The sequence below is a fragment of the Acomys russatus genome, chromosome 25 (assembly GCF_903995435.1).
Source record: "Acomys russatus chromosome 25, mAcoRus1.1, whole genome shotgun sequence".
NCBI classification, from domain to species: Eukaryota; Metazoa; Chordata; class Mammalia; order Rodentia; family Muridae; genus Acomys; species Acomys russatus.
In genome coordinates, this window is record NC_067161.1 from 1,219,395 (window position 1) to 1,241,500 (window position 22,106).

At 49.4% G+C, this 22,106-nt stretch overlaps 1 protein-coding gene and 2 non-coding genes across 5 annotated transcripts in view; 1 reads left to right on the plus strand and 2 right to left on the minus strand.

Moving 5' to 3' along the window:
- Positions 1 to 1,050: 1,050 nt before the first annotated feature.
- Trnat-cgu (transfer RNA threonine (anticodon CGU)) lies at positions 1,051 to 1,122 on the minus strand. The gene has a single exon. It is a non-coding gene; the product is annotated as a tRNA-Thr (tRNA).
- Positions 1,123 to 14,500: 13,378 nt separating this feature from the next.
- The window catches only part of Mrtfb (myocardin related transcription factor B), an 84,977-nt gene continuing 77,371 nt past the window's right edge, over positions 14,501 to 22,106 (minus strand). For all 3 annotated transcript variants that reach the window (XM_051168043.1, XM_051168044.1, XM_051168045.1), the window contains 5 exons: positions 20,629 to 20,784; positions 17,855 to 18,013; positions 17,461 to 17,598; positions 16,656 to 16,716; positions 14,501 to 15,575 (listed from right to left, as the gene is read on the minus strand). In XM_051168043.1, the coding sequence (XP_051024000.1) occupies positions 15,040 to 15,575; positions 16,656 to 16,716; positions 17,461 to 17,598; positions 17,855 to 18,013; positions 20,629 to 20,784 (1,050 nt within the window). In that variant the 3' untranslated portion in view covers positions 14,501 to 15,039. The remainder of the gene's footprint in view (positions 15,576 to 16,655; positions 16,717 to 17,460; positions 17,599 to 17,854; positions 18,014 to 20,628; positions 20,785 to 22,106) is intronic.
- Positions 16,106 to 16,212, plus strand: LOC127208896 (U6 spliceosomal RNA). The gene has a single exon (XR_007833156.1). It is a non-coding gene; the product is annotated as a U6 spliceosomal RNA (small nuclear RNA).

Sequence of the window (22,106 nt, forward strand, 5' to 3'; positions counted from 1 at the left end):
CAGAAGATCGAGGGGGCGGTAGCTGTGTCTTACCCACGGCATAGTCACACTTGTGAGACTCACTGCTGTCCAGTCAGGAGTCTGACACATCACCCTTTCCAGTTAGGAGAGCCTGCTCTGGTTTGATTGGTCCCCGCCTGAGTCTAGCTCTCTCAGGAGCACACTAGCAGTTCCATGGATGCTTGGTTCAGCCTCAGACAGGTTTCCACAAACTGGGTCAAGGTATTAGCCACGTTCTACAAGATGCTGGTCCTAGAGTTGGAGTCTCTTCAAAGGCACTTCGAGCACCCTCTGGTACATCCTTTGAGAATGCAAACCAAACCTCTTCGACGTAGTGTGTCAGGCATGCCATGCCGCTCCATGTACAGAGGCCACTCTGCAGGAAGTGTCTGGTTGCTTCCTCACCAACGCCGCCTCTGGGCCACGCGACCCATTTTAGCTAGGGGCGAAAGGAGGCTCCGGGTCAGGGGCCTACATTTTCAGATCAGAACCGTTCCAAGGGCAGACGGGGCTTCCTCTCTAATCGAAGGTGATGCCCTCTTGCGCGGATTTCCTTTCAAACATTGCAAGCGAGATGAATTCCAGCTGGCTCGGTGTGGGCCAACAGCGGTTCTTTCTTTAGGGCGGGTAACGTCTGGTTTTAATGAAGTGCCCTGAAGGCAGGCAGGTGCCAATCAGCTTGGAAGCTCGTACCGCAAGGTGTACAGGTGACTTTTCCAGATTGCGACCTCTGTCCACCAGGCGCACTGGGCGAACTTCGCCCAGAAATTAAAGCACCCCGTGACATATAAGGGGCGCTGTTTTCCGGGAGAACCTGCGGGGATCGCAGTCCAGAAGGGAGGAGGCTGGACCACCCACTGTCACCTTGAGCGAGGGAGGCGGGGGGAGGGGAACGGAGGAGTTAATTTGAAAACAATCCGAAAGAAAACAGCATAAGCAGCCAGTTGTTCCAGCAAAGAAATGAAATTCAAAGCTCAAGCTTGACAATTGGGATCTTTAACGGTGGCATCTAAAAAGTCTCCCTCACCCAAGTAGAAAGGGAACAGCAGCAGGCACGGACGGGGTTCGAACCCGTGATCTTCGGTTTACGAGACCGACGCCTTACCACTTGGCCACCGCGCCTGCGTTAAGGAAGCGGCCACGCGAGCCTCTATGCTGGCGCCACTCGGGTGAGCTCGTCTGACGAGCGCGGGTGCGGGCGCGAGCAGAGCGCGGTCGCCCCGCCCCTCGCGGCCCGGTAGGCGGGGCTCCGCACGGGGGCGCGCGGCCGCGGCTCAGGGCGACTCCAAGTCCGCAGATCCCGAGCGGGGCTCGCCCGGCGGGCATGCCGGCTTTCTCCGTTCGAATCCCAGGTCTTTCAGTGAGCTTGCTCACTTGCGCCACGGTTCTTCCAGCCCCACTTTCCCCTTTGGAGGAGTGTTTTTCTCCGTCTCCACAGGAAATAGAGGTATAATGGTCACTTGACCTATTAATGCGACCTCGGCTGCCCTGCTCAGGGTTGTGAACCGGCGCATCGATTTTGCAAAATTAAAAGCTGCCTCTTTCTCAGGCTGCTGCTGTCTAGCGTAGGGAATATCTTTGGTATCAGTCACAATATCTGGATTTTTTGCTAGAAATGGGATTTCCCTTGGGGTTGTGGTCCCTCTGTTTGGGTTTACATAGGACTTTCATGTGGCAGGTCTGAGCTGCAGATGTCTTGTATACTGGTAGTGTGTATGTTCCTGCTCATGAATTCAAAGGTCTTTATTTTTCGTGCCCTTCCCTGCTCTTTGTTGGATGGCTTGTATTAGCGCTGCAATTATCGCCAACCTATGATTTGGAAAATACAAATGTCTACGGCTCGTTAGCATACTGAGTGGATTGTGTATGCTAAAACAAATGCGGTAACATTGTTATGCACGGATGGGCTTTCTCACATGCCTCAGTAAAAGCCACCTCTCCCCACTGAATGTGACTGGATCTGTGACTGGGAGCTAATCACTGCAGAGCCTGCATCTTTTTTGCTGCCAGTGGGATCTGCCACACGTGTCTCTGCTGCTGGAGACAATGTTGGGCAGTCAGACAGGGCTGCGTACTCAGAGAACCCACAGCCCAGCCTGAGGTGCAGAGGTGAGCACCAGAACCTTAATACAAGCCAGGGTGGTTTATGCCTGTCGTCCCAGCCCTTGAGAGGTTGAGGCAGGAGGACAGCCTGAGTTGGAAGCCAGCCTGGGCTACAGGGTGAGTTCCCGTCACAAACAGAAAACAAACAAACACCAGGGCCAAGTTGATCAAGTTGCTTCGAGGAAAGCATTTGGGCAAGGGCATGGGAAAAGTCTTACTTTTAAAAATTAAAATCAAATCTTTACACTATCCATGAGCCTGTAATGCCAGCCGCAGAGAAGTGGACTTCTATGGACTTTCCCACACCTTAGAGAGCTGCCTACAGAGCAAGGTCCTACCCACCTGTGGGCTTTCCTTTCAAGAGGCTCTGGAAATGTCCCTCACCTGCTCTTTTTGAGTTCTGGGCAAGGTTCACTGGAGCCGAGATGCCAGAGCAAGCGCCTCCCCAGGGACCAGTGTGTCTGATGCTCACCTCTACTGAAAGAACTCAAAGGCATCCTAAGTTTTCTTGGTCTCTCCAGGCCTCCCGCTTAGGCACAAGGTAAGAAGCCTCCAAATGTGCTGGGAGGACCTCGGCTGGCTTGTGTTCCCTGTGGGTTTGAGGTTAGGTCTTTCTCTGTAGCCCAGGCTGGCCCAGAACTCATGGCAGCCTACTTTCCCCTTCCGACAGGCCTGTGCTGCCACTTGGGGAGAAGGGAGCCAGCCTGTGCTTCCAGTGAGGAACTTCGTTGGAGCACCTGGAGCTACAATTCCGGGTGGTTGTGAATCAGGTACCAAACTCCTGCCCTCTGCAAGAGCAACATGCTTTCCTCACTGCTGAGACGTCTCTGCAGCCCCCCCCCCACCCCCGCCTGACTTTTACACGGATGCTGGAACCCTGAAGTAAAGTCTTCATGCCAGTACAGCAAGCAACTTGCTTACTGAGCCAGCTCCTCAGCCCCTCTGACATAGTCTGGGTTAATTTTGTTTTGTTTTGTTTCGAGACAGGGTTTCTCTATGTAATAGCCCTGGCTGTCCTGGAACTCTCTTTGTAGACCAGGCTGACCTCCAACTCACAGAGATCCACCTGCCTCTACCTCCCAAGGGCTGGGATTAGAGGGATGTGCCACCACCTGGGTAGTTTGGGTTAATTTTGAGTTGCTTTTAGCCTTTGACTGAACTTAAGTGTTGTTCATTTTTGTGTGGTGTGAGGTCCGGCTTGATCTTATTTGTCCTCACATGCAAATTAAGTTGTTTCACCGGTTGTCAGAATGACCGTGCTCGCCATGTCAAATAGCCTTGCTACGGGTGTATTAGCGGCTGCAGTGTACAAAGGCTTTGGTGTTCGCTGTGTCCCAACCCCTGGTGGTGCTTTGGAGACTGGTGGGATCAGGGCTTTGACCTGATTATCAGATTAGTCTATTGACAGATTCAGAATTGGGCAGCCTTCCTGGGAGACCATAGAAACTTTAGTTGGCATGAGTGGAAAAGAAGGTCAGCAGAGGCATGCCTTTGAAGGTCCAGCCTTTCTCCCCCATCAGCCCTCAGCTCTGCCTCACACCCGCTCATGGCTAGGGGTCATGGACAGAAGCCCCTGACTCTGGGAGTCCTCAGTCAGCTGCCTCAGGTTCTGGTATTTTGTCACAGGAAAAGGGACCGACTCACTTAACTAAAGTCCCATCGGCTGTATCTGTTTTGGACAGTCTATGTGACGTTCTGAGGATGCTGCAATAAGAGACCAGGATTTGCTGGGTACCCTCCGACTTTGCTCGTTTTAGCTGCTGTTTGTTTTTGCCTTTCCATATAACTTTCAGGTTCAGCTCATGAGGGTCTACACAATGGCTGCTGGGGTTCTGCCTGAGCCCAGCTGTGTTGGGTGGGGGAGGGAGTAGTGGCTGATCGACCCTCTTCCAGGAGAGTGTTTCTTGCTGCAGTGGTTTTGGCTTCTGCCTCATCCAGCCTCCAGGGGGTGGGTCTGATTGGGGGGGATTGAAGAAAAGGCAAATACGCACAGATACGTGGAAAAGTTGGAGGTAGGTGGGCTGGACCTGGAATGGAGGGAGCCCCAGCACCCTGGAAGCTCAGCATGTTTATGCTACAGTGTATAATGGGTTAATGCAAACAGCAGGAGGGAGGCAAGGCTTGAATTGGAGCTAGGCCTTATGTGGTTGGATGTGACCATGTGGGGAGCAGTCTCCATGGGTTGAACTCTATCGGTGGACGCTAACTGCACGCACGTGATCCACACAGCCCGTGGACCACAGGAAGCCTTTGCCACCCTCTGAGCCTGAGCACCCCGAGGGGAGGGGCTCGGGTGGGAGGCTAGGGACCCTCACATGCTGCTCATGCTGAGCATCACAGATCCACTCAGGACTCACACTCAGGCCTTACATAGCGCAGGGTGGTCTCCAGCTTGCTCTACACTCTTCATTCCCCGGCCTCAGTTCCACAGCGAGGGTTAGTGCATGCAAGGCCAGCCTGGCCTCTTGAGACCTTGTCTCAGAAAACAAACAAACCCTTCAAAACAACATGGAAACCAGAAGTGGGCTAGATATTCTGGCTCACTTTTGATGCTCACACTCAGGAGGCAGAGGCAATTGGCTCTCTGAGTTTAAGGCCAACCTAGATCACATAGAGGGTTCCAGGCCAGCCAGGGCTACGTAGTGAGACTCTGTCTACAGCAACAGCAACAACAGCAACAACAGGAGGGGACTACGTCTGGGATATAAAGTGAACAAATAGATAAATCAATAAAACAAAACAAAACCAGAAGCAGGTATCACCTTCAAGACCCACCCTGAGCAATCTACCTTTGCTAGCTAGGCTACTGGCACAGAGGGCTCCACATCCTCCCAAAACAGTGTACCAGCTGGAGACAATGTGGGGGCCATTTTGTATCCCAGCTCTGACAGCAGCCCAGGCATATTACCTTTGGTCCTAGTTTACTCCCTGCTGTAAGTTTTCAGGAAGCCGCCCCCACCCCCCTTGCTGGCCACCTAGCATGCTCCCATGTTCTCCATTGCAGGGCTGCTGCACACGCCCTGCAGCATGTATGCTGGGTTCTCAAGCACCAACCCTGGCTCGTGGCTTTCCCAAGGTGCTTTTCCCTGGATTTTCACTAGCCACAAGCTGCAGTTCCCATAAGTGATACAAGTGATGAGACCAGCTGCCTGCCCCCCCCCCCCCCACCAGCTGCATCTTTGCACCTCAGGAGCAAGCAAGACAGACATCGCACTGGCTTGAGTCTCTTAGTTTTGGCTGGTGTGGGAATAGGGGACAGACAGACACAACCAGCTCCACACTCTATATGACAGTGTAGCCAAGGCTGACATGTATGCTAAGGGCAAAGCAAACAAATGCCTTGGGATCTTTTTAGAATAACGAGCTTCATAAGCAACTGTATGTGAGTGTTCAGAATTCATTCCTTGACATGTGTTGTCACTTCTTGCAAATTGCCCTGAACAGATTTGAATATATACGATTTTTGAAGTCTCAGAATTTTACCCATATTATTGAGGAAGTTTTCTCTGCTTTCTTGTGTGTCTATGTGTTTTGTGTGTGTGTGTGTGTGTGTGTGTGTAGGGGGCCAGAGGTGGGTCTGAAGAGCCATGGCTGATGCTCTTCTTTCTTGTTCACTGGGTCAGGGTCTCTGGTCATACCCGCAGCTTGCCAGTCTGGCCAGCTGGCTTCTCTTCAGATAGCCCTGTGTCTCCTAATGCTGAAGGCTTGGGAGGGCAGACGCGCCTGCTCTATTTAGGTGGGGATTAGAACTCAGGTCCTCACGCAGCAAGCATCTCACCGCTGAGCATCGTCCAGCCTGGGGACCATTTTCTAGGTTTTGTATTTTAAGATCCCCACGGTATAAATGACTCCTCCATTTTCTGTACCGAAACCTCCAATATACAGAGCTTTTGTGAATTTGCACTTCCTGTTGGGCCATCTTCCATGCACATACTACCACTCTGGATTAAAACCTAGAGTTTACAAGCTGGGAATGCTGCACTATTGGTAAAAGCTAGGAGGCCTCACGCCTGGATTCCCCAGCACCTCATGGACAGAATGTAGTGATGCTGGCCTATGATGCCAGCTCTCAGTGGCAGGGGAGGTGCAGGTAGGAGGACCAGATGTTCAAGGTCATGCTTGGCTACACAGTGAATTTGAGGCCAGCCTGGGCTGTATGAGAGCACCTAAAAAACATCTAGAGTGCAAGAGATACATATATGACTAAAGATGAAATGGGGGGCGAAGTGTAAGGTGATTGTTTAAATTGTCATCTCCTGTCATCAGACACCAATTACCACACCCTCCCCAGGGTGTGCTGTGGGATGTGATTATCCCCAGGTTGATCTTAGCAACTTGGAAAGACAAAAGGATGGAAGGAAATAGAAGCAAAATGGTGTAGTGGGTTTGTTCAGAACCAAATGCGCTTTTGCACCGTTCCCCCCACCCGCCCCAGCTTTGAACTCAATGCAGGGAAGCCATGAGTATGTGGGTAAAACTCAGATGTGCAAATGTCAAACCTGGCTTAGTGAGATGGCTCAGCAGGTACAGGCACGTGCCTGCTGCCAAGTCTGATGACCTGAGTTTAGTTTCCAGAACCCAGGGTGGAAGGAGAGAATCGGCTCCCAAAGCTGATCGCTGAACTCTATATGTGTGCCACAGCACACGTGTGCGGGTGTGTGTGCACACACTAATGTGCCACAGCACGCGTGTGCAGGTGTGTGTGCACACACTAATGTGCCACAGCACGCGTGTGCGGGTGTGTGTGCACACACTAAATCTAAAAGGAAGATGCCGAATACTAAGTGCCCCATTTCCTTTCTCCTCATGTTATGGATACATTAGACTGTTTTCCTATGGAAGTCAAGATAAGATTTTAAGAGAAGCACATATTTTGTGGCTCTTAAATGGCTGCCCTCATATCTTCGTAGAGCCCTGGCTTACTGCTCTGAATTTTGAAGGTTTTTACTGGTGCTCACCTCTGTGGCTTGGCAATCCTCCCTTGCCATGGGCTAGCTTTAAACAGAACCTAAGGAGGGCCAGCAAGATGGTTCAGTGAATAGCGGGGCGAGCTACACAAGTCTTGGGACCAGGGTTTGATTTTTGGTACCAACAGAGATGGAAGGCCACAGCATTGCTCTCTGATGTCCCCGTGCATACAGTGGATGTGCACATGTGCTTGGGCCTGCACATGCACACACACACACACACACACACACACACACACACACACACACACACACGCATGCACACATTCACTCTAATAAAAATGTTAACAGCCATGCAGGCAGGGGCTGAGATGATAGCTCAATGGGTAAAGTGCTTGCCTTGTAAGTATGGAGACCCGAGTTCAATCACCAGACAGACCATGTAAAAGTGAGGGGTGCAATGTCCTGTGCTTGTAATCCCAGAGATAGCGAGGTGAGAGAACAGGACCCCTGGGCTTCACAGACAAACATTCAGATGAAACCACCCAAACACAGAACATAAATCCAAAATCAAGATAAAGTAACTAAAAAAATTATTTCCTTCATTTCTATGGATATTGAAAATCATTATTTATTAGACATTTACATGTTCTTTGACAACTTCCTATCCAATTTATTTGCCCACTTACTGGATGATCTTTGAAAGTTCTCTCTGTATTTGGGACACTAATTTGCAGTCAGATAAACAGCTGGCAAAGACTCTTTGTGGGCCGTGTCTTCACACTGTTTGCTTTGCTATGCAGGGCATTTCATGTGGCAAGCTGTCTCACTTGTCAATCCTTGCTGTTGTTTCCTGTGCTGCTGGAACCCTTGTAAGAAAGCTCTTGCCTATGCCTGTATCTTGAACATTTTCTCCTATGAGTTCTATAGTAGTTGCAGAGTTTTGGGTTTTATTCTGATTTGATTTGATGCTCGGTGAAAGAGCCCTCACTGGGTACCCAGGCTTCTCAGGAAGCCGGCCTCTGCCTCCCAAGTGCTGAGATTACAGGAGTGAGCCACCACGCCCAGCTTAAAGATATTTCTTTACTCAGTACTTTTTTAATTATAGAGGTCTTGCAGGTCTTTGGCTAGATTTATTCCTAGGTATTTTATTTTGCTGATGAGTGCTATTGTGAATGAACTATTTTTTTTTTATTTCCCATATATTGGTTGTTTGCATTTTTTAGGGTCTTTGAAGTATGGTATAGCATTAGATCATATTTGCAAATAGGGCTAATCAGATCTCTTCCTTTGCTGTCTATGTTGCTTCGGCTAACATTGTAAGCTTGTCACTAAGAATAGTGAGAATGGACACCGTGGTCTCATTCCCAGCGTCGGAGGAAATGCTTTCAGCTTTTCCAACTCAGTCTGGTTTGGCTATGATTTTGTCACATAAACCTTTATTCTTCTTCCTAATTCCTTCAGGGCTTTTATTATGAAACGACATTGCACTTTGTTAAAGGCCTTTTGTGCATCTGTTGAGATGCTTACGTGGGTTCTATAGATGCTATACATGTGCCAGACTCCGCATACTGGCTTGTGTGTATTAAACCATCCCTGCATCTCTGAAATGAAAACAGCTTGAGGAAGCGCATGGCTTCTTCAAGTGTTGTTGGATCTGGTGTGGTAAGTACTTTATAGAGAACTTTTCTATCTGTGTGCCTCCCTCCTTCCCCCCTCCCCCTCGTCTCCTCTTCCAATCCCTTGCTCCCTGAGTAGGCTCCTATGATGAGTTCCGCAGTGGCCATCCTAAAGGTTCCGAGGCATCCAGCAAGTGGTGCTCTCCGCTTCTGGGTGGTGTTGTTAAGAGGTGTGTCCATGTGCCTTCGCACAGTGCACTGGTGGAAGCCAAAGGCCGAGTCTCTCCTTCACCATGTAAGTCCTGGGGATGAACTTCACATCATGTCAGGTGCCCTCACTGCAGGGCCTTCCCACTGGCTGACAGTGAGCTTCCCTTCGGCAGACACAAGCATGGCACTTCTGATGTTTCCTGACTCTCCTTGCTTGGTGTAGTGTCCTTGCCAATGAGACATGGCTCTGGCCGAGAAGAAAGTTAAATCTTCTGTGTGTGTGTGTTTAAAAAATATTTAAAATTGTGTTTGTATGGGCGTGTGTGCCATCACACATTTGGAGGTCAGAGGGCAACCTGTGGGAGTTGGTTCTGTTCTTCCACTATTTGAGTCCTGGAGATTGAACTCAGGTTGCCAGGCCAGTGAGTCATCTTACTGTTTTTTTCTTGTTTCATTTTGTTTTCCAAGACAGGGTTTCTCTGTGTAGCCTTGGCTGACCTAGATTCACTTTGTAGACCAGGTTGGCCTTGAACTCAAGAGATCTGCCTGCCTCTGTCTCCTGAGTGCTGAGATTAAAGGTGTGCACCACCTCGCCTGGCTAGTGAGCCATCTTACTGGTTGCCAGATTTTTAAAATTACACTTGTTTGTTTGTTTGCTTGTTCATCATTCAATGTGTGTATGTGAGACTGAGGAGGCATAAAAGAGACGGAAGGCAAATTAAGGTTGAGATGAACCTCATTATTGACATGGATTACTGAGCTAAGTCCCTTGTATTTGCAAAGTATGAACTTTTAAATGTACTTTTACTTTGTGAATATCTGTGCACATGTACTGACAAAGCACACATGGGGAAGCCAGAGGACACCTTGTGGAAGTTGGTCTCTCTTCCACCAAGAGGGTCCTGGGAAATAGAACTTAAACAGTCAACGCTGGCAGCACTGGGCAGTCTTGCCTGCTGCAACCTGTTAAGTCTCATCGACCACCCTAGATTAAAAGCCCCTTCTCTCTAGTCACAGAGATGCGCATGTGATGTCAGCACTCCGGTGGCAGAGGCACATGGATCTCCATGAGCCTGAGACCAGCTTGACAGCAGTTAAGAGCTACTGTCTGCTGTTTCCTATGGGAGGATTGGTGACCCGCACACCCATCAAACAGGGCCTTCAGCAGTTGATGAATTCAGCAAGATGCTTTTCTCATTTTTGCACTGCATAATGAGCAGAGAAGCCAGATGTCATGACTAGGTTTCTGAGTCATGAATACTAAAACTGGCATCCAGCGGAACCCCTGGGGCCCGATGGCACTCCAGCTATTCAGGAGGTTGAGACAAGACTGCAAGTTCAAGGCCAGCCTTGGACACAGAATGAGTTCAAGACCAGTCAGGCCAGTTTAATGAGACCCTGTCTCAAAACCACAAGAAAGGCTGGGATGCAGCTCAGCTGATGCTTGCCCAGCATCCCTGGTATTACATCCATACAATGACTCACTGTAGTCCTGGGACTTAGGAGGTAAGCTAGGAGAGCTGGATTACAGGGGACTGCTTGAGGGAGGAAATGAGGAGAGGGAGAGGAAAGGAATAGGAGGGAAAGAGAGAGAAAGAGAGAGAGAGAGAGAGAGAGAGAGAGAGAGAGAGAGAGAGAGAGAGAGAGAGGAGAGAGAGAGAGAGAGAGGAGAGGAGAGAGAGCGGAGAGAGGAAGAGAGAGAGAGAGAGGAGAGAGAGAGAGAGAGAGAGAGAGAGAGAGACGCAAGGGAAAAGCAGAGGTAAGCAGCAGAGAGACACACTGGAAGACACACACACACACACACACACACACACGCAGATAGAGGAACAGAGAACTGGGGGTGGGGGTGGTCAGGGGAGGAGGCAGCAGCAACTGCTGCTGTAGGAGGGGTGACAGAATGGGACACCCCAGGATTGTGGGACCAGATGACACTGTTAATGACATCTTGTGTCCAACTATCTTGATGAGCCTTCTCTAGCCCATGCTGCTGGGTTATGACGTGGACTAGCCATTCCTGAGTGCAGTGCTTCGGTGCCAAGGACTCCTAACACACTCAGTGGACTTTCCCGACATCTCAGAGATGCTGTAAAGGGCAGAGCAGAGCTGGTCTCCGGGGCCTCTGGCCTCATCTCAGTCTTTTCCTCCCTAGTGTGCCAGCTCTGCCCCACGTGCAGTGTCATCCCGCAGACAGGCAGAGCTGTCTGTAACAAGTTCAATTACTGCTCTCATGGCTACTCTCTTGCACCCACAATACACAGACAACTAGCAATTCAAGGAACTGCTTTCTGTACTTGGGGACTAGCCACCTGTCACACACGTGTTATCAGTTATGCCTGTCAGTTAAGCTTACTCACCAGTGTTTGGTTTCTTCTAAGCCAAGAGGGGAATAAAACATTAACTCCTATTTAACCATGGCTTCTGGCTGGAATGTCTCTCCCCCAGCTTACTACCTACTAAAGAGCATCTTATATGGGCCATGAAGTACTTTGTACGTAAGTGGTTGCTTTCTGAAGGACTCAGTTCTGGGTGTTTGGAAGTTCTGTTGGTGGTGCACTTGTCGCCATCTCAGTGGACACTGTGTGTCCTCACGGTAGCAAGGACCACACACTTCAATGCTTTTCACTTAGTGGCCCGTTTCTGTGGAGGACAGACATGTCTTGATGGTCAGGGCGAGGTTAGTGGGTGCCTGTGAGCTTCTGCTGTGTGCTGTGTGAGGACACGAGGTGGGCAGCTACTTCCTGTGGAGTCTGCATGCCATACCCTGCTGACCCGCTTGCTGCATGGCTAGGAACTGTTTGGAAGATGCTGCCTGAGGCTGCCCCATCTCACAGGTCTACAATGATCACAGTGCCCCACAGTGTGCTACTCTGTACACACAAAGTCATGGTACGTCAAAAGGTTTTTTTATTTGAGACACAAAAAATGCAAAATCGCTGAGATATCAAACATTTCCCGATCAGCTACAATACTGCCACTATGTACAAAAGATCTGATGATAAATGCGCACACATATAAAAATACAGTCTGCATCGCATATGTACAGTACATGTGCAAACGTATGGCATTCAGACACAGTACAGAGTTGAGTCAGGGTGCAAACAGCAGGTACAAAGGCATCATGGTTTTTCTTTTTAAACAACATAAAGGCAACACACGAATGGACCCCCGATTGCCATGATTTCCTGTTCATTAAACAAGTGTTTCAACAAGCATGGCGCTGCCCACTGGTGCTTTTCTCCTGTCTTTCAGGAGGTGAGATGCTAAGACGTTATGTGAAATGAGAAGAGAAACACCTGCATGTCCATTGCAAGCAACAGAGAAGTAACCGTGACATGGAAGAAAACAACTTTGCATTATTACCAAGTATGTCACTCTTAAACCAACAAAACAGATCCATACTATTTTACAGGAAAACAAGAAAGAAATATCTACATCTCCGTGAAAATTAAAACCTTAAATGGATACCTTTTTGGGACTGACTTGAGATCACATTAGTCTCAAATTTTAAATAAAAAGTGGCTGCTTTTGGCAAATACCTGGTGAAGCCTTTGGTTCCTTTAAGTGTTTTGGATTACTATTGGTTTCTTGAGGTCAAGTATTTTTGATGGACGCTGAACCCTTCTAACCGGTCCTCTCCTGTCGGGGGCTGCGCTCCTCACAGCAGAATGTAATATAACTGGGCCGCTTTCTAGCGAGTCTATCCACTCACTACAGCATTGTCTTGGGGGGTTGGCATAAAGCTTCGTTTCGTTGCCGGTGTCTCTCATGACATGTCATACTGGATTCCAGACAGCACCTAGTAAATCTGAGATTGCCAAGCTGCTGCCACAAGCCTGTGACACCTCCACTCCCCATAGCGGTGGCCGGAGTGGAGGGTAAAGGCCGCTTGTAAACATGTGCAGGTTCACGGGGACCTCAGGTACTGCGAGAGGGTGAGCGGCAGAAAACACAACCGCTCACTGCCAGCCAGCCAGTCACTGGACAAATAAAAACAGAGTCCACAGACTGCTAAATGAAGAAGAGACTGAAGGTTTGAACCAGGAAACAAAGATGACTATATCTGAGCTGCTACTTTCCAGTTTTGACAGAAATCTCTTTCAACCAACTGAAGGTTGAGGACGACGCTCTCCAAATGCACCTTCTGTGAGCATGAGCAGCGTTCTTAGACGAGCCTAGCCGTCCAGTTAGTGTGCTGGGATAGCCTGGGCTGACTGTCCTCTGGGGCAGTGGGTCTCGGTGTATTTGACATCCTCAGTGTTGTGTGGTGTGATGGGCAGAGGCCAGTAAAGGGGCTTGCGTTTGCCGGCCCTGACCTGGCTGGGCTGCGGCAGATTCCAGAAGTCACTCTCAGCCTTTTCTGCAAGTCTTGGTGATACCCAAGTCCTAGCTTCCTAGCATCAAGAGCTCCTGAGACTTGCCAGTGTGGCAACAGCTGAGGGTGTTGATGAGCCGAGGCCTCTTCTTACCCGTCCCTGGTACCTACCAAGTAGGCACTACTTTAGCTGGACACTTAACATTGAGAGAGGACTAAAGCTCCCCAGGACCAAAGCTTAGAGCTGAAATCCCTAAGGGGAAACCACCTTCCCAGGTCCACGGCTGTGCCACAGAACCAACTCGGTTACACCATGTCCCGTGCCGAGAGCCTCGGGAGACTTGGTCGGACGTGGTGCCCAGCTGCCAGAGTGCTGATGCCTCCCAACACTGACTCACCAGTTTCTAAAAGAGGCCCCTGCCTACCAGCACACCAAACTTCAGGCGAGGGAGTGCTGGTCACAGAGCGCTACCACCAGGAAAAGGGGCCTTTCTGACCACCTTGGGGGTGCAACCTCCTCAGAAATGATTCAGGTTTTCTCTAGATGAGTCAGGCTACTTCCTGGATGTGGTGTGAACAGGAGTGTGTACTGATGTAGGAAACCCACCTGGCTCAGGTTAAAGGGGTTGGGGAAGGGGACAGAACAAGGCTGCCATTTAATAAAAATTCTATACTCTGGTATTTATAATTTGCCAATAACTAAATGACCAGATCAAGAGTTGAGGAAATCCTGCAGCAGTTGGCATTTTAGAAATATTTTTAAAATTACTTGACAAATGTTAAGTTTCCCATTATACATCAAGAAATAAAAAGGAACAAAACCTCCAGTTTTTAGCTTAGGCCTGATGACACACTGAGCAGGCAGGGCATCCAGTTACAAGCCTATGCAATGAGAACCAGGGATGTAAGGACAGGGGACGGCTAACCTGTGCCCAAGGAGGGCTGTACGAGAGTCCGACGGACACCCCACACCTCCCATTCTTCTAATGCATTAGCTTGAAAGGGATTTCATGCTGAAGCCTTTTTCGGTTCTTTGAGATGGGCATGGTCACCTGAGAGAGTCTGTCGGCAAGTTTTCAAAGATGGAGACACTGTGGCTCAGGTACTCTAGAGATCTCTTAGTTAATACAGCAAGTAGGACCAGTGGATGGCCATATTTTCACTCTATCAGGGCTGTAGCGGTCACAAGGTCAAAGCACATTCCAACAGTTAACATGGCAGGAGAACCAGCCTCATTCCCTCAAGGCCACCCGCGAAGCTGGGCACCATCAGCAGACCTGGATCTGTACACTGGGCTCTTGTCGACATCTGCTTATGGTGAGAGGTCGCCCATTCAGATTCCTAAAACAACCTGTGACATCACACAACCACGCTGATTTCAAAGTGGAACTCAAGAGCCTCTGGCTGGAAGCTGTTGCTGCTGGCTGCCCGACATGCACGGGTGCCTCTGACCTAGAGACCCAGCTCGGGCCACTCTAAGGAGCACACGTGCAGTGGCTTCTCCACTCCATGTGATGCCCTGTTGTTTCAAGTGGAGCTGCTTGCCTCTTATTGGGGCCGTGAGGTGACTACAGAGGGGAAAGGTAGCTGATGATCCGAGCCCTAGTGCCACCTCCTGTGGATGGTACCTGACCTTTGGCTTTATCTAAGACATTCATTCACAAGGCCTCTTGCATGCGACAGGCCTGCCTCTGTAAATTGTGGAGTCACTGCTAGACGCAAGATGTGCTCTCACACTTGGCTTCTAGGCTATGACCTTTCTTTGTATCTGTGACAACATAGTTTAATTCCACCAGTGCAGCTATGGCTCTAGCTCTAAGCACTGACCTTTCAGGGTTGTTTTCATGTTTTGAAACCTCATGAGCTCGGAGACAAGTGACCCATGACCTTAGTCCCATGGGAGTGGCAGGTCCTGAGGGTCCAGAAAATCAGCAGAGAACATGCTGGGTGCAGTGGTGCTCAGAGGCGTGAGCCCAGAAGATGTGGTGGGCATGGTGATGTCCAGCCACTCCATGTTGTCCAGATTGGAGTCTGACAGGTCGAGAGACAGACAGGGCGTCCCTGCCACCAACTGGGCCTCAGACGTTTCCATGGGGGAGTGAGAGTGGTAGAGCATGCTGGAGTGGCTCAGCAAGTCATTTTGCAGATCCTCTATCAGGGAGAAAGGCCCTCTGTCCTCACTGCTGCTCGGCACTGGGGCGATGTCATTGGCCGGGGGTAAAGTCCCATCCAAGAAGGCTTCCAACTGGTTCTCCAGGCTGGCAGATAAACTGTTCACAGGCTCTAAGGATACAGGCGGTGCTACCTGGACCTGGGGCGGTGGCCGAGACACCACTGTGTTGACTGGCATTGTGGTGATGCTGGCTGTCACTGGTTTCATCGTGGAAATTGGGGAAGGTTCTTCTTTGATGGGGAAGGAGATCTCTGTGAGGTAGAACGGTGGGGGGAGGGGTTAGTATGGCTTTGTGGCCATCGAGCTCTGTCACTGTCACCCTCCTCACATCTTAAGAGTCAGAAACAGCAATGGAGAAATAGTCATCACTACTTGAAACTCTGTATAAGACTTCTTTCATCAGAGGACTTTAACGTGCTATCATCCTGACTTTTGAAGTGTGCGTGTGCGTGTATGCTTGTGCATGGTGCCAGGGATGAAATACGGCGCTTCACTCTTGTATTGCAGTGCTCTGCCACTGGGCTGCAACCCACACAGGACGCTTCCGAAAAATAGTCTCCTTGCTTACTGTTAAAGCACATGAGCAGAGGTAGCCCCTTTTGTGTGGTTAATGTCTGGCTGAAAGACAACATACTGTAAACTGATGGCTGAATTTCCAACTACAGCTGTCTAGCTATGTATGTGCCTGCTACCACAGCATGTGTGTGAAGGCCAGAGGACAGCTGTGGGGATCAGTGCTCTTCTTCCAGCACATGGACCCTGGGGGTCAAACTCAGGTCATGTGCTTGCTTCGGCAGCACATATACTAAAACTGGAACAATGCAGAGAAGATTAGCATGACCCCCACGCAAGGATGCCATGCAAATTTGTTAAGTGTTCCATATTTAAAACAACAAAAAAGCCTCAAGTCATGAAGCCTGGCAGCAAGCACCTTCACCCACCGAAGTTACCTTGCTATCCCTGACAACTATTTATTATATGTAGACGTACTATGAATTTTATAGAACAACTGGATAGAGACCAGGCCAAGTGCCTGGAGTTACTGGTGCCCAGGACATGCTTTGCAGGTTTCGGCAGGCTAGAGCTGGTCAGCTCTCCTTGTTTCCCGGCGACACCTGTGGACCTAGCACATGCCTGTGCTCAGTGCAGAACTAGAGGTCTTTCCCCTTTCTGTGCTTTAGTGGCCTGACTTGAACAGGTTGGTTAGAACTGCCCATTGGTATATCTGGATGTTTCTCAGTTTCCAAAAGAACTCCAGTTTTAGAGAAAGGCTGTCCTGGGTCCATGGCGTGAGGCTGCATCTGTGGGCTTGGGTCCAGCTTTTGACCTACCTCCGCTCTTTATGAGGATGTCGAAGAGGTCATCCATCTGCTGACTGTGCGCACTGGAAACCTGCAGCCAAGCAGAGCAGCGTTAGCTACGCTCAGCAGGGGCAGCCTCTGCAGCTGCAGCCCGAGGGTTCCTTGAGCTTTGGCTTTCACCTACCATTTGATAAACTAGAAAATGGCTTAGCTGCTTGAGAAATGAAGACATTTACCCAAGACATCACAGCATGATTGGCCAACTAGGAGGCAACCAAGAAGTCAGCCCTTACTTTCATTGAATGGCACTTTGGGAGATTTCTAATACTTTATTTTAACAACCAAGTGTTCAGCTCTAGAAGGGAGCTTTGGAGAGACAGAGGGTGGATGAGCTTAGGTTAGGAGAGGCTCGGTGCTTCCGATAACTGAGGCTCTCATTCTGCTACTTGGGGCACAGCAGGCTCCGAGCAGACATAAATACCTGGCCTAAGGCCACACTGTCTCTGCAGACCCCAACAGTTACTGTAGGCAAGTGGCTTGGGAGTCTACATGGTAATTAAAAGCAGCCAGCTTGGCCAGGCGTGGCGGTGCATGCCTTTAGTCCTAGCCCTCTGAAGGCAGAGGCAGGCAGCTCTCTGTGAGCTCGAGGCCAGCCTGGTCTATAAAGCGAGTCTAGGACAGCTAGGCCTGTTATAAAGAAAAATTCTGTCTCAAACACACAAACTAAAACCAAAAAACCAAAAAAGCCAGCTAAAAATTATAAAACTTTTAGCTGTAATCTTGGCAAGTTCCTTAGAGGACTGGGCATGCTCTGAGGGTGACTGACATCACTCACCTCTGGAAGGGCTGCTTGGGTGCTGCGTGTCTGCTTGATGGCTTCCTCATAGCGAGGTGGGTCTTTAGTCTTGGTGACTGGGGTCCCAAACAAAGAGTGTTGGACAACAAACTGCTGGGGCGGGGATGGTGAGTGAGGCTGCGTCAAACAAGGGAGAAGGACTTGTGAGTGCTAGGAACCATTTCTCCCATAGTGACTCAGCTGTGCTGTTCTACCCACAGTGGCTCAGTGCCCCAGCACTGGTGGCTGTCTCGTACAAAGGCTCCTCCTCACTGAGCAGAAACAAGACACTGTCAGATCGTCCCTTGGTACCAGCACTAAGTCACCACACTCCAGGTGCCAGCATGACTGTACAGCAGTAAGCACTGTGGCTGCTGCCATCACTAGAGCTTACCTTGCTGGCTGGGCTAGGTCCGTTTTGCAGGGGTGCAAGTGGGGTACTTCTAGATTGAAGAACAGGGCTGGAGCTCTTACTGACAAAGGGCTGCTGGGTCGCTGGGCCAGGCTGCCTCTGATACTGAAGAACTGTGCTTGGTGCCGAGTTTGTGAAGACCTGTGACGGACAAGGAGAAAAAACCATATTTTAGAGCAGAGGCCAACAAATCACCTTCAAGGTTGTGGGTCGGGGTCTCTGCTGGAAGCTTACTCTGCTGCCAGGAGCATGAGGGCAACGCTGGACAGAGGGAGACAACTAGGCGCCTGCCAGCACCGGGGGTGTGGGCTCCTTTGCTGAGCACCTTCTTTTTGTGCCCCATAGAAGCATCTTATGGCAAAGGGCTCAGGCAACTTTTCTTGCTCGCTGGGGTGACCTTGTAGGACACAGGGTAAGTTAAGAGCTGCCACCTTGCCTCTTCTGTCCTCTCATGGAAGTACATCATGTCTCTAGGCATCTCAGTGTGTTCAACTATTGCTTTCTCCCTCCCTATCGCTGCTTCCGTTCAGAGGGTGGCAGTGAGGTCTTCTGGTCTATTCTTCCCTCTGCACTTCCTCCTTCATTAGTCCTAATGCTCAGCCCCCTTTGCTGCCTGTGTGGCTGCTGCTCAAGCCCTCCCACTGACGTGCCTGTCACATAGGCAGCGCTGCAGCCCTTCTAAAGAACAGCTGTCTGTGTCAGGCCACAGGAAAGCTGGCTCCCATGACATTCTGAAACGTTTCTGTGGCTCTGTGAGGAGTCATATTGTGGATGGTTTTGATAAACTAAAGGCCATATTGCTTGCACAGTACTGTGTTTTACAGGGCCTGGCTTCATCACCAAAATGAGGACTGCACTTTACACCATCAATGTCCCTAAAGAAGGTGGCTTCTCCTTTATGTCACTATGAACAGATAAACGCCTTCCTTTTTGTTAGTTTATTTATCTTTTATTTCATGTGTATGGGTATTTTGACTTGCGTAAGTATCTGCGTATCTGTGTACTGTGTGCATATCTGGTGCCATGAAGATCAGTAGTGGGTGTTAGATTCCCTTGAACTAGAGTTACAGACAGCAGTGACTTACCATGTGCATGCTGGGAACTGAATCTGGAAGTTCAGTGCTTTTAATCACTGAACCATCTCTCCAGCCCCAACATAAATATTTTCTACCATGATAGTCCATGAGTGCACATCTCTCTTTAAGTGCACTTACTGCTTGTAAGTCTCCTTCCATGTGGCAAACATCACTTCAAGGAGGTTCTGAGATGATTGAGAAACCCTAATTTATACTGTCTATCACAGTAGTCTCTCTTTCCTAGGCCAAAGAAAGCGGAACATCCTTTAAGCTTACACAACTACATTAAAATGGTACCTTGTGACTTTTTGGCTTGGTCATATATGACTGTCCTTTTTCACTCATGTCACTGTTGCTGTTCATGTGCTGGGCACTGTCTTACCTTCACCACGGTTCCTGAATTTATACACTGGGATGCCTACTTACTGGCTCAGGATCAAAGCTCTGAGCGTAGGTAAGATCCAGGATAAAGACACATGTTTTTGAGGCCTCAAGGTTAGAGCCTTTTTCCCTTCTTTTTCTGAGAAGGGTTTGGCTACGTAGGCCAGGATGCCCTCACACTTGAAACTTCCTAACTCAGTCTTCCCAGTGATGGGATCACAGGTGTGTGCCACCACACCTGACCTCCCAGCTCTTCCTTCAGGATATGGCAGGAACTTTTAAAGAAATCTCAGAAGCACCTTTCTTATTTTCAACTACCATTCCCCATGATACAGCACATTTAACTAGAAAAGAAATAGATTTAACACTCCATAAAGCCTGTATCCAGCACTGGCAGGACCCTGCTGTTTGGGGTGGCGGTCTTCCCACTCTGGATAGCCGTTTTGAGCTCGGTGTTAGACGGAGGACGTCTTCTCCCCAGCACCTCATCTGGAGAGTGTCTTTGGACACATTTGATATATGGCCTTTGACACAGTTCCCTGCTAGGTCTCCCCTTCCTGCACCTATAGGATAATGAGGTACTGTGTTCCTATAAGAGCGTGCTGCCAAATGCAAATCAAGCATCATAAAGTGCCTAATTTCAAACAATTATGTACACCTATCCTGGGAGCAACCCCCGCCCCCACCTTCCCAAGGACTATATGGCCTTTGTTCTCCCCGGGTAAAGTTGAACTAGCTCCCTCAAGTGGTTCCCAGGGTGGTCATTCTCTGTTGTCCTCATGGCCGTCAAGCTTTGTGCCTTGCCTTCTGCTTCTCCTGCCTTCCTGGGCTGGTGCCTGACAGTCCCCCAGGGAAGAGGAGAACCACATACCAGAATCAGAAAAACGTGCTCTGGAAACTTACTTGGAGAAGGGTTGGACTAGTCAACTTTTTATTTTATTTATTTTATTTTATTTTTTTTTTGAGACAGGGTTTCTCTGTGTAGCCCTGGCTGTCCTGGAACTCATTTTAGAGGCCAGGCTGGTCTCGAACTCACAGTTATCTACCTGCCTCTGCCTCCCTAGTGGTGGGATTAAAGGCGTGCACTACCATGCCCGGCTAGTCAACCATCTTTTACACTAAGGGTTTTCCCCAATCCTAGAAGGAGTATCTGTGTCCAAAATCACTTGGACTCAGGGTTTGTTCTGTAGTTGAGGACCACAGGGCCTTCCCAAAGAACCACCTCTTGGAATGATGCTCCCTGATGGGGGAGAGGTGACAGAAAAGAACAGCAGCAGTCTGTCTTTGAAAGCATCCCACCTTTCCGACTGGTTGAGGCTGGCCCAGCACGTGCTTCGGGAAGGCCTCCTGCTTCTGAGGCAGTGCTGGGGCCAAGGCCGAGGGCAAGGCTGCAGCTGGAATCTGTGTGGCGGCAGCTACCTGAGGCTGAACCTGGGCTCCTCCTTGTGCTGGGGTCTAGAAAGCAAACACAAATTAATCTTATTGTCAAGAACTGAATTTGGAATTGAGTTTATAATGCAGTTCAGCTTTTTGCTTGGGAATCTCGGCTAAGAGGAAATGGCACACAATGATTATGGTCACATACTTTGGTTCATTTGTATACATTGATCACTAGCAATTATTTTCACATTTTTTTTTTTACTAATAGAAATATAAAAAAAACTACCACTAACCGTGTGGCTCATGACACTGTGCAGCACATAGACGAGTCCTGAAACATCCTTCCTGTCCCTCCCCTCCCTGCTCTGGAAATGGGGACTGAGTGTTCAAAACTGTCTAGGTTCGTGAAAGCTACAGCGCTTCATCACCTGCGGCCACCGCCTCAGCAGCACACTGGGAACTCAGCCAACCTTCCCTGAGTGAGCTATACAGCCTAACCCAGTGACAACCCAGACAGCTGCCTTCACGACCTCACTGTTCCTTAATGTGGCTAAGATTTTACTTGAACAGTTTGGAAGAGCTGGGCTCAGTGTTGCATGCCTGTAATCCCAACAGAGGCAGGAGGATCTCTGAGTTGGAGTCCAGTCTGGTCTACAAATCGAGCACAGGACTGCCAAGGTTACACAGAGAAACCCTGTTGCTAAAAACCAAAAACCAAACCAAACCAAACAACAAACAAACAAACAAACAAACAAACAAAAAACCAAAAAAAAAAAAAAATCCATAACACATGTAACCATGATACCCAACTACCCACAATCGTGCTCTTAAGCTTGTGGCATACACAGTCTGGGAAAAGCCAGAGATGCTGGGCACACAGCTGTACACAGCCCCAGCAGAAACAGGCTCTGTTCTTGTATCAACTTGAAAGAAAGATTTGGCTCCATTTCCCCCTAAGATATGTTATAGAACAGAATTCCAACTCATGGGTAGGTACTCTGCAAACAAAGCAGGGGAGTTCGCTTGTTTTCACTTGCTGAGGGTGTTTGGGTGCTGCCGGCTGCCACAGGGACTGTGCAAATTAAAGTGGAAGCACTGTTCAGACACTCCTTGTTTTCCTACAGCCACGTAAGGGTAAGGTCCGCCAGAAGCGCACTACAGGACAAGAAAGCCAGCCCAGGAATGACAACAGCCCCAGCCCATTTTTCCTTAGCTGAAGCATTTTTTAATGTAAATGGGACCAGGTAAGAATAGGTGTATGGCAGGCGCGCGCGCACACACACACACACACACACACACACACCAGTCAGAAGATATGGGTTTACATATCAGGCTCCTAAAAGTGGCTGTCACTTAGAACCAGGGCAGGAGATGAAATAGGCAAGGCACACAGCCTA